Source organism: Catharus ustulatus, unplaced genomic scaffold (genome assembly GCF_009819885.2).
Source record: "Catharus ustulatus isolate bCatUst1 unplaced genomic scaffold, bCatUst1.pri.v2 scaffold_74_arrow_ctg1, whole genome shotgun sequence".
Classification (NCBI taxonomy): Eukaryota; Metazoa; Chordata; class Aves; order Passeriformes; family Turdidae; genus Catharus; species Catharus ustulatus.
The window spans coordinates 74,036-86,654 of record NW_024879544.1 but is presented as its reverse complement, the minus strand read 5'-3'; the positions used below and the strand labels follow the sequence as shown (position 1 = coordinate 86,654).

At 38.8% G+C, this 12,619-nt stretch overlaps 1 protein-coding gene across 11 annotated transcripts in view; it reads left to right on the top strand.

The window, feature by feature from the left end:
• Window positions 1-7,247, top strand: part of ADGRV1 (adhesion G protein-coupled receptor V1) — a 320,555-nt gene extending 313,308 nt beyond the window's left edge. For all 11 annotated transcript variants that reach the window (XM_033086930.1, XM_033086929.1, XM_033086928.1 and 8 more), the window contains one exon: window positions 5,201-7,247. In XM_033086930.1, coding sequence (XP_032942821.1) covers window positions 5,201-5,319 — 119 coding nt within the window. In that variant the 3' untranslated portion in view covers window positions 5,320-7,247. The remainder of the gene's footprint in view (window positions 1-5,200) is intronic.
• The last annotated feature ends 5,372 nt before the right edge of the window (window positions 7,248-12,619 follow it).

Here is a 12,619-nt window from a genome sequence, read left to right as displayed (position 1 = left end):
CTGTTAAACTGGGAGATGTTGCTTTTAGAGGAATATTAGAAATACAGTTGGTTGAACTCTACTTTGGATTAACTGAAACAGAACCTTCCATTATCTATGTTCCCTTAAACTGTCAATCTATACAAAATCTTACCTATAGTGGTGCTAAAATGTTAGCTCCCACTTTTAGCGCTGACTGAAGATCAGCACTGATTAGCAGAGGAATATACAAAAACGTTTTTATGCCCCTTTGGGCTTCATCTGTTCTTTCTGTTTTTGTACTTCTGAGCTGTCTCAAGGTGACTTTAACTTATCATCACAGGGCATAATTTTGTAGCCCCAAGGTTTAACCTGGCAGCCAGAATCAATGGGAAAGAATATAATCATAGCAAAGCTAAAATTTCATTCCTGCCCTTCTGCCACTCTCACCTGTAGAAATTAAGACAGGTTAAGAAAATTTCAACCAATCATCCACAGAAAAACTTTGTTTTTAACTTTTCAGTGTTTAGTAATTTGCAGTGTGCAGTGCAGCCCCATAAATAGTTGTGCTAGCACACTCGGCCTTGTTGCTAAAAATGAATGTGTTGCAGAACTCAGCCCTTGGTTTCACAGTCATTAATGCTGGGCCTAATTACAGATTAACCTGAAACACAGGCTGGCTCAGATGGAGTCATACTACTGCAGTTCTAGCAAATCAAATGAATAGCAGTGTACTGTTTCTTAGCCAGCTGTTATGCTAGCTTTGTACAAGCATCACATTGTGATAGGGTTTTTCTTGTTTGTGTGAGAAATCCAGTGGGTTTCTTATGTTGTACATCCACTCTATTTGAATGCCTTACCAAGTAGCTCCTTCTTTCCATCAAATATGCTTATGTTCATATAGAATACGTAGGTAAGATTCACTCTGCTCACTACTTCACATAATTTCTTTTATTTTGGAGATCTTTTGGAAGGTAGGCCAGTTCCAAGGTGGTTTATGTGAAGGAAATAATGAAACTATTATGGTTAGAGACATGTCCTGCTCATCAACATATGTAAAGCTTATTTATTTAATGTTTATGAATTTGTATGCATTTATTTTATTCTATTTCTTTTATGGCTCTTATAAAGTTTCAAACAGCTTCTATTGAGAAAGTTAGTTATTTATGACTTAGTTTTTATTGATTTCACTAATTAACTTTAAAAGTCCGCAATTTTGGACTAGATCTCATTTTCCCTCTGATTTCTTGTGCAAGGTTTATATTGATAGGCAATTTAATAAGACCATTACCTTCCAGATTGCTACAGTCATATGCTACTGTCACTGAGGATAAAGCTCAATATACCAGAATTCCCCGAGGACTTCCTTTCTGGCTTGGGCTGGGCAGTTAGAAAAGGAGCTAACAAGAAACTAGAGGCAATCTGTCCCAAAGCAGCAAGCTGCCCATCAGCATTACTCTAAAGCATGAATACCATAAATGCATGATAGCTTTACTGATTAATGAATTTCCATCAATATCTTAAAAATACTCTTGTCCCCTCCCTTTCTGTGATGCACAAAACCAAAACACATTTGGATGAGATGTGAAACCAAAATAACATCAAAGCCTTTGAGGGAGGCCCAAACTCCTCCGGGGTGATGGGTCACCCACTGTGATAGTATTCAGATACATATTAAGCAGAATACTGCTACATTCATACCTTAGTGTGGTTTTACTTATAATAGAGGCAATGGTGATAAATATTATATAAATATTCCAGTATTTCTTTAATATCATGCAAATATTCTAATGATTTGCTGAGATGGAAAAATTAATAAGTTAAAAACCCTATGCAAATACAGCTGTTACAGCAATGTTGTATAAAATTATTCATGATTTTCAATCTAATGCAACTAGGGTTCCAAAGTTAGCATTTCATAAACCTTGGTGATGCCACTGAAGGTGCCTCGTTTAAGAATAAAGCATCTCATGTGGCCATCCTGAAACAGAGTGCAGCATCAGTGGAGAATCCTGAAGATACTCTGTTACAGGGCATATACATTGTAGCTGGCAAAGTCCGTGCCTTATCATCCTACATAATTTCTGCTTTGAGGGGCTCACTTCAAAAAAAAAAAAAAACAACCTCCTCCCCCTGCCAAAAAAAAAGTTTTTAGTTCAATCTGAGCTTTATTTATAGAAGTCTGGATGTCTGTTGGTGTCATTTCTGTGAAGTTAAAACTCCGAAAGAAGAATTAAATTTGGTTTGTGTAGTTTATTCATGTACATCCCACACATACAATAAAATCAGATTGATTAAGCAAGATAAAAGTGTTTGAGAGATAAAAAGTTTTCCCAGAAATATGAGTACAGTACATACAAAACAAACTCTCGCCCTTAAAAAATGTTTTAGTGAAAGTCTGAGCTATCTCTGAGCAAGCAGATGGTAACAGCTGGTATTCCAGGGCACATACGGATGCACTGGTGTAGCCCTTCGCCAGCAGATGTCAGTGGAGGAACCTCTCTTCGTTTGAAGCCTGAGCTGAGACTTTTCAGTTTACAGCTAGTCCTTGTATACAAAAAGAAAAAAAAGAAAGGCTTCATTTTCCTGCTTATTTTTCTTCAAATAGTTCCTTCATAAACTGGGGGAATGTTGCTAAATACCTTCCACCCAACTGTAGCATCTGTAGATAAGAGCATGTGCATGATTTTTAGGATCTGATTGAGTTTAATTCCAGTCTAATCTGAGAACACAATGGGCCAATGAACTCTGTGAAACTTCATTGTGTAAACAGTGGTACCCTTTCCAGCCTGCTGACTGGTAAGCTGGTATCCTCGTTACATTTAAGTTCTTATTCCTAAAAAGGATCAGCTCTAGAATAGTTTGTCTTTGCAGCATCAGCAGAACAAGGCCCTTGTAAACCTAAAGTATCCAGTTTCAGTGTCTGACTTACCAAGTTCCTGATAAGAACCTCTGTAACAAAAAAGATTTTCTCTGGCTTTGCACAGAGCCTGGACAAAAATTGCACATATATGACATTTAAGAATATAGAGAGTGTAATACCATTGGCCAATAAATGAACTTCTTGTAGTGCACAGCAAAAGAGTCTTAAAAAAACCCCATGCTAAATAGTTGCCACTTTAGCAGTGTAGCCCCTGCTAAGACAAATATCTTTCCAACACCAACAGTCTGTGTTCACCTTGAAATCTGAGCTCAGGGTGACCATAATTATTATTTCAAATTATTTTAAATAATGGTGGGAGAGGGTGCTGGTGTTCAGTTTTTGATATTTGTACCCTTTTCAGGTTGCCTGAATATCTTGAATGAATTCCACTGTTATTATGTTACATAAGAAGTATTGTGTTCTTTCTTCATTCAAAGTATTTTATTTACTTCATGGTTTTTACTTGATCTTCCATCCCCATGTGATAAGAAGAGCAGTCTGATTCATCTTTATTACAGTCAGGTTTCCTTTCTAAAACAATCAAATATTGAACAGTCAAAATAACTTCTTTAAACAATTGCTGTATTTCCCAGGACCTTCAAGTACCTTTTGGATATTGGGATCTGGTTGAATGAAAATGTTAAATGTGCATAGAAATTTAAATCACCTTCAATACATTCATAAACAAATTTTTTAATAATTCAGATCCTAATCTTGACTTTGTTATTATGTCTGCATGTTGATGGTATTTTACTCCTGTCATACTCTGGCAGTAGTTACTGGTTTCTCAAGGGCTTGGGTCATGAAGACCTAAGGACTTTTCAGTGTCAGTGAATGTATATTCCCTCCGTGACCCACCAAACACCAAAAACAGGTGTAAGAAGGATCACAGTGCAGCTCACCCACTTTTCCCCTGGATCATAGGGCATGGATCCAAGTTTGGTCCCTACCAGGTCTTCATGCAGACCTCTGTAGGAAAACTTGGCCAGTCCTACAGGACTTTCTGCGCAGGTTCTCTAGACCAAACTCCATATTCAAGATGTCAGCCTGACTTCTCTCAGCAAAGCGGAATCTCACTGTTGCCCACTTTACAGTACTTCTTTTCTGCTTGAGGGGTGCCGAGTGTAAGGGTGCTAAGAGAAAACTTCGTAAAAGTGGAACAGAGAGCATAGAAAAAGATTAAGAAATTAAAAAAAAAAAAATTAAACTACTCTCTTCTTTTGTCAAACAAATGACAAACTGGAATGTCAGCTGAGGTACAAATAGGAGATGCACTGTTTGCTTGATAGAAACTCTAGAAAATATTTCAGTATGAAATGCCAATCACTGCCTCTCCCAGCATACCCTCTTCAGGGTTGTTTGGAGCCACATGTCATTCCTTTGCAACTTCCTTGAACTGCATGTAGTTACAGATCTGCTTCTGCCCTCATCTTCTGTAAATGACATTGTTGCAGGATCATGCCTGAAAGTAATTTGTATTGAAATCCTCATACCTCTTTATACTGATATGCAGTTCTCAACAAATTTAAAGCCTAGACACCCTAAGCCCTCAAAACTCATGGATTGTGTAGAATTTGTTCTACAGCTCAAGGAGAGGGGCTGAAAAAGTACAGAAGGTTATAGTTCCAACAAATCTTTTGTGACAAAATGGTCTGAAAAAAATTTCGTATTTCAGAAAATTAGTACAGGATTATGCATATTCGCACTAATCAACTCAAACCTCCCACACAATAAAAGCCCAAATGAAATCCCCATCAAACAAATAGGAAGCAGAAAGCTAGCGGAAGTCCTGTGACAAAGAGATGGAGAGGATAGTCTCCCAAGGTCTCTTCTAGGCATGCTTTGGAGGCTCCTTTGGACCAAACTCTAGTATTGTCTTCCATTAGAAGTAAAACTTAATGCACCAGTTTATGCGAAATGCATGTTTAAGGAATATTTGGTAAGCATCTTTTCTGTGGTTGAAATTACAGTCCTATTAACACAGCTGAAGTTACGGTTTAACTTGGAAATGGTATCAATAAAAATCAATTCTTTATGAGGAAGTCCGTGTAACAGTCAGACCATTAACCCAGTCTAAGCAAGGCCTTGATTTATGCTTTTCTGATTTCAAGGCAGCCTCTAAAAAGCTATTGTACCACTTACTGGGCCAAATAAAGTGAATACAGGAGAATTATGAAAAAAGAGGAAACTTGCCATGTAGTTGCAGGGTGGGGAGAAAATTTAATAATCAGAATAAAGCACAGTGGGACAGAATATCCCCATTTCCGTGTCACCATTTCATTCTCATTCATTCTTATTGTTGTTTTTTCTCTGTTTCAGGTGCAGGTCTCAGTGTCAGTGATAACGAGTCTTGTCATGGCAGCCAGGACGGTGGCAGTATGGCTAACTCCCAGATCGTAGAGCTTAGAAGGATACCCATAGCTGACACTCATCTCTAACTCCACAGCTTGCTTGGGTTTTTTTGTTGTGGTGGTTTTTTATTCAAGCCTCAGTATTTTTATATTTGTACTTTGTTTTGCACTAAAACACTATACGAAACTGTAGAAGAATGCTGTCATCTTTACTGAATGTTTAACAAAGAATGTTTGCTTGAGGTTTTGTATATCAGAAAAAGACCTGTAAATTTTTTACAGCAGATAAGCATCAACAGATACTGTGGCAATTGGCCTAGATTTGTATCTTGCAAGTAGATGATACATTTCATAAACTGTAGCTTTTTTTTAAATTAACCTTTACATTAACACTGATTAATAAAGCAATAGAATCTGTTTGATACAAATCTATCTGGTATTTCTCCTTATTGTTTGTGAAGATGAGAGGCAATGTAGACGGCCTGGACACCCTGTTGTATAGGAAAGTTTTTCAAAGTTTCCAAAGCCGTATGCTTCTCACTGGTTTTTAAGTACTCAAATCTGTGAACAAGATAAAATTTGAGCCTTGAGCCAAAGAGCTTGAAGTTTAAATTGTGACATGATAAATATGCGATGATCTGAAACACACAGAGGGAAGGGGAGATAAAGAACAAGAGTGAAACCACTGGCAATTGTGTGGTATTACATTCTTTACCTTGCTGGTTTCATAATATTAAGCTCTCAGTCTTTTCACAGTCAGAAATATGGGGATTCCAAAGAGTTGAATTTTGTGTTGATCTCCATGTAGATATTCCTGTTCTGATTGGAGGGTTCAAGTATTGCATTACAGAGTTAGATCAGTAATCTGGGGCCATAAATGAACAAAAAAATTTCCTCCCTTGGAAGAAAAAAAATAACAGAGGAAGGATTTCAAAACTGAAGGGGGATGCAGGCTGATCTTGCAGGAATCATTAACTCTGCTTGTGCACAGATAGTCTGAAAGAAAAACACATAAAAGCAGGAGACCAAGGGAATTTTCCTCTGAACATTTCTCAGTGTAGTATAGATGTACAGTAAATGGGAATGCATGTCTTTTATACCTTCTACAGGAACTTAAACTGGGTAAGGTCTGAGCAATAAACTCTTCCTTTCAAGAAACCTTTTCTTGAATTTTTCATTTATATTTTTTGAATATAAAAATCTTCCCATGAATTTTTCTAGAATGATATGTAAATTTTGCTGTATCTAATTAACTTTTGAGCTTTAAAAAGCCAAAACCAACAAAAATAGATCTCATTTCTGCATCACAGTTCTGTAACAGCTAATAGGACTTCACAGCTTATAGTCATCACCTGTATCCAAGACAGACACCAACTTTAAGGTCTAATGCTGCAAAAGCCTCGACAGACACAGGAAGCTCTTTCAAGGCAGGAAAGCCCTTAAACACCTGTTTTTTAAGTGTATATTTGAATTGGGAAATAAGAATATGTCTGTACATGACTAGTGTATGATCTGCTGTGTTGAGTCCAAAATTTTTGACTCTGGAATTTTGTTGGGTCTTTATACTGGTCATGGTGAAGAGGGAACAAAACCAAGTCTTTTTGGTAAATGTCAAAAGTTAATAAGACATTGAAGATGGGAGTGGGGAACATCAGATGAGCTTTTCCTCAAAGTGGGCAATGCACAGGGTGGTCAGGAAAACTATGAGCAGATGGGGCAGCTGTTAAAATGGAGTGCAATGCAACACAACGCATATATAGACGCATACAGATGTACAAAGTAGATAACTTTATGCAGAAGTGTGCCATCAAAGCAAATTTTATAACTCACTTTTTTCCCCGAAATACTTTTGATGAAAAGGGACTTTCTGAGCACTTGAGTGAAGTGCAAGTATCATTAAAATACATCAATTTGGAGTTAAAATTAGTTTGGAATGTTTTGCAATATGGCACTTTTTTTGTTTTCTTCAGACCAAGCCTGGCTCATTCTCGCTGAATAAACTGAGATGAAGTAAACCTTGTTAGTGCTAATTTTTTTCCTCTACCCACCAAAGGCTTAATGTGAAGCCTGGCCCTATAGAACTATTGCAACATTTGCTCGGTTGTGAGCAAGTCAGGACTGTAACAGATGTTTTATTACTTGCAGTACATGCTACTACATGCTGAGAAAGCTTATAAAAGAGGATGTTTGATTTGACTCATCACCGTAAATGTTAATACTTTATGGCAGTTCAACTGGTTAGGGATTTACTGTAAATGCATCAGCATTTTCAGGGCGGATCAGTAGGATGACATCTGCTGCAAGTATTTTCTGAATTTTAAATCTCTAGTTGTTACTCACATGGTTTAAGGTCATGAGATGAATTTTGTTATTGTTCTAAACCCAATCATTTTTTAGCGGAAAATGTTCTGTCTGTAGGAGATTTTGTGGTCTACTAAAACAAGTTTCTCTCAGCCCCTTTTTGCTGTTACTTGGACAGGCAAAGATACAGGAGGAGGGCAGGTGTGTGCTCTGAGTCAGGTGTGACCAGCAGCCACTCCTGGGCAGGACCAGTACCTTTACACTTGGTGTAACTTAACCCAACCAAACTGAACGCCTCCTGCAACTCCTTGATCTCAGGAATTATTAAAATTTGATTGAGAGTGCAAACATTTCTCTGTTTCTATGAGGTGAAATAATCCACAGCTAGGTATCTTTCAAACCAAGCATTACCACACAGCCTGCCATATCGACTGACTCATACAAGCCTTTGCTTTGCTCTTCTGTAAGGAAAAACACTTGCTACCTTATCTGTTTTCATATAAAAGAACACGATTTCTCCCCAAGAAGCCATTTTATGTATTTTGAAGCTAGAAGGTGAGAAGATAAAGAATTGGACACTGGGCGTTTCAATATGAATCAAGCAACTGCCACTTTATTGCTCTCTTCTAACCCTAATATACCAATTTCTCTACGCCTACACATGATCACACAATTTATCATTGGTAAAAGCCTTCTTGCACAAGGGAAACATGTGGGCTTTTCTATTTTTCATTGACTTCAGAGTTCCTTGGCGTTTACCTATTACCTTTAGCTTGTCTTGTCTCACCCCTTGTTTTCTTGTTAAGCAACAGCTGTCCTTATCACTCTTTCATGGTGATTTCAAGGGCAAAGTTACAAGCCTAGCTCAGGCTTATAACAGTATTCATATCCCTTTCCTATCTCATTCACTACATGTTCATTTTCCTCTAAAAACATTCCCACAGGAAGGTGCTGTATTTAATATTTACTATATTTAATATTAATACCTGATATTAAATAACAGTATTTGCTATTTATATTTAATTGAATGTATCTATAATATATTTCAAATATTATTAAAAAATATAGTAAGATATTATGCTCTGTGCAATACTATAACTGTTTATAATTCATTATATTTCTAATATGTTATGCTTTTACAATTTCTTATTATATAATAATACTTGCTATATAATGTCTTAAACTTCACTGTGTGAAGGAGGTCCCTTTTCCAGACAAATTTCACTTAAAACTGCTTACATATATATATAAATCAGACTGATGAAAGGACATGTTTCAGGAGTTTTTTACTGCTCACATGGCAGTACAATTCACCTCTTTTGAAAGATGTCTGAATGTATCTCACATTCAAATGCATAGCTGGTGAAAAGTACTAGGTTCAGCAGACATTTTAGGTGATATTTTAGAGAAAACCACCAGTTTCACCTTTCTTATTCTATAGCAAAAATAAAGCTTCATTTCAGTGACTCTAACAGAACTATTTGGATTACTAATTTTTTTTAGAACCCAGCTGAGGGCCTCAATATATTCCTGTACTGTCTCTACCATGCAAATGCTTAGTGTCCAGTGTTCGACATCTAAAGTCATCCTGCTGAGGACTCTGCAGTGAGAGCTTTGATCTGCAAAGGATTAGATTATATTTGGAGCTTTACAGCAATAAAGTGCCTATGTGCTCAACATAAAATTATTATTTAATTGACTGATCATGTCAGGATCATGGTTAGACTATAAAATTGCTTAAATTCAGGCATAGCCTGCTGTCAGATGCATTTCACTTCAGCTTGGTTTATGCTCTAGTCCTTGGGCTACTATTGTAGATTGTGTTTCACCAGCACTAGTGTAAACCACTAGGAAATCAGAATGTATTTCAAATTTGCTGGCAGCAGAATTTCCTCCTGTGTTACTTCTACTGACGGTCACATGTGTGAAAGTAGCATATGCAAGTTTGGGCTTATCTGTTCAAAGAAAAACATTCAAGAAGCATTTCTACTTTTAATTTCATTATTAAAAGTTATTTTCACTATGATAAATATATTGTAATAATTACAGTGTAACACTCTAGTATACAATAAATAAATGGAAATAATTGCAATTTAACACTAAAGCATTATTGAATTACATACCAGGAACTAATAATATGTTAAAACTGAAAAGACTATTTGTGTAAACTAGCCTATAAGTTAGGCCAAAAACTCTAAGAATGATTTTGCTTGGTTGGTTTTAATCAAGTCAAAGTTATACTTAGAGCATTTTTACAAGAAGGCGAGATTTGGAGAAAAATATATATTCCTATGTCGCATAACAATGTCTGCATAAAAACAAAAGGGTTTTGACTGGAACTGTTTTTCCCCAGCTCAGCAGATGGGTTTTGAATACCGCGTGTTCATGCCTGTACTATAGCACCACTGATCTTAACACAGTGACTTTATCCAGTGAAATACTAACTTCTAAAAACTGTCTTCTTCAGTGTGCTTTTAATCTTCGTGAACCAGTATCGTAATTTCAAGACTATAAGGCACACCCTTTTGACTAAAATTTTGGTCCGAACCCGGAAGTGCGCCTTATAATCTGGTGTGCCTTATATAATGTACAAAGCTGCGAAATTTGCCAACCCAGAAGTGCAAGCTGTAAGCCGAGCCGTGAGGGGAGGCGGTGCCACAGGAGCACTGAGCTGTGAAGGGGAGTGGGAGCGGGCAGCCGTGGCCAGCAGGAGCCACGTGGGGTGAGCGGGATCTGGCAGTTGTGGGCAGCCCCTGGCCAGCAGGAGCCACGTGGGGTGGGCAGGACTGGGCAACCCCTGGCCAGCAGGAGCCACGTAGGATGGGCGGGACCAGGCAGCCCCTGGCCAGCAGGAGCCACATGGGGAGGGAGGGAGTAAGGTGGCCCCGCGCCACCCCGAGCCAAGGGTGACCCCGCACCGCCCCAAGCTGCCCCGAGCCGTGGGGGGCGTCGCACTGCCCTGAGCTGTGGTAGCCCTGAGCCACCCTGAACCGCAGCAACCCCGAGGTGTGAGCTGTGGTCGCCCCGAACCACGGTAGCCAGGAGCCACAGCCACCCTGAGCCCCGCCTCGCCAGCTGGGGGCGGGCGGGAGTGCCGGGGCCCGCACACAGGGAGGATGCTTGGGGCTGTGTTTAAAGGCTACACCAATCTGTGAAAAATGTGTGCAAATTGAGCACCTGCCAATAAACTCCATGATTGCGGGATTCTGTTACGAATTCATTACTTTGTTGCGCGCGGCACAGATCTTTGCTGCAAAAAAAGTGCGCCTTATAGTCCGGTGTGCCTTATATCATGTACAAAGTTGCAAAATTTGCCGACTCCCAGAGGTGCACCTTATAATCCGGTGTGTCTTATAGTCGTGAAATTACTGTACATGTCGCCATGTGCAGACAGACAAAAAATCATTATAGGGTACAATAATATAGAGATACAGATATGGATGTGGATATAGGTATTGATATAGGTAGATAGAGATAGTTGGATGTAGATGTAGGTGATGTAGATGCAGATGTAGATGTAGATGTAGATGTAGATGTAGATGTAGATGTAGATGTAGATGTAGGTGTAGGTGTAGATGTAGATGTAGATGTAGATGTAGATGGATAGATGTATAATAAAAATAAATTCTTTTTATTAGACAGTTTTAGTCTGGGAGCTAACACATTATGGTCATGAAACAGGTTTCTCTGGTCAGTTCTTGGACACTTGCTTTGCAATTCCTGAACCAAAGCTGAGCTTGTGATTTCCTAGTTGCCTAACTGGAAGGAGTCAGGCTTGGGATATAGAGTTGTTAAAAGCAGAGCAAGGTAAGGGGATGCCCCAAATCTCCCTTTGCTCTTAGCTTCATATATCCCACAAGCTATGTGATGAATGTGCTGCATAACCTATTGCCTGTTTGTGCCTTGGGTCTGTCTGTTGCCCATGGCAGGACCAGATGGATTAATAGATTCCTGCTTGACATGCGCACAGGACCATATTTCTTTTTTGTTTCAGACAGCAGCATGTCCTGGGGATTGGGACAGGGCAAGAGGAAAAGAATGGCCGAACAGTGACCTCACTCCAAATCCTTAATGAATTCTGACAAAGGGAGGTGGTGAGTTGTTTCTCATTGCGTGTGTTCAGGAGAATGACACCATTAGCTCCCCTCCTCTGATGTGGCACACGAGCTGCATCTGCACTAGTTGCTCAAACAGTATTTCGTCTCTCCTGTTTCAGAGCCTAAATGAGCACTATTTGAGTCTGCTCTCCATATCACAGATACTGTTTGCTCTTTTTAGCCGGAATGTAAAATTACCCCATCGATTAACTTTCTTCTGCTGAATAAGTGGCCTTCCTCCCTGAGCTCCTGCATGTCCAGCACCTCAGTCACCCACATTACTTCCCAAAGAGATTTGTTATTCACGTATTCCTTCCAGACCATTGTAAGGACATAGTGCAAATTAAGAATCTTCCAGTTTTCTATCTTGTCAGAAGTAACAGGTTTCTTTGTAATGTTTTACTGTTCTGCAAAATTGTTCAGTAATTTTATTGTTCTGTTTTATTCCTTCTGTTGGTTAACGTCCTAAGGAGTCATGTCCTACTCCTCCAGCAAAACACACTTGAGAGCATCCTCATGATTGAACATGTGCCTATTTTAGATATTTTGACTGTTCAGGTGGCAAAACCAGTTCACTGGTTGATGTGATTCCACCCACATGGATTCTGTGCCCAGCTGTTGTCTGTTGTCATTTAATAAATCCTATTTTAACTGGGACATCCCACAAGTTTTGAAACATTCACGGTCAGTTGTGGAGGCATAATGATTGCAGCTGAGGAACATAAGCAAAGAGGATAAATGTCTGAGTCCTTCTTTGTCTTCCTTTCCTTTTATTTTAATCACTCACTAGCTTCCTATTGTTCCCAGAATATGATGATCTGCCTTCTGATGCAGCAGTGTGTAATGACCTAGAGTACCCAAGGTACAGTAATTTCACAATTATAAGCTGCACCTGATTATAAGCCATACTTCTGGGTGTCGGCATATTTTCGTTCTTTGTCCATATATAAGCTGCACCTGATTATAAGACGCATGTCCAGGTGTCGGCA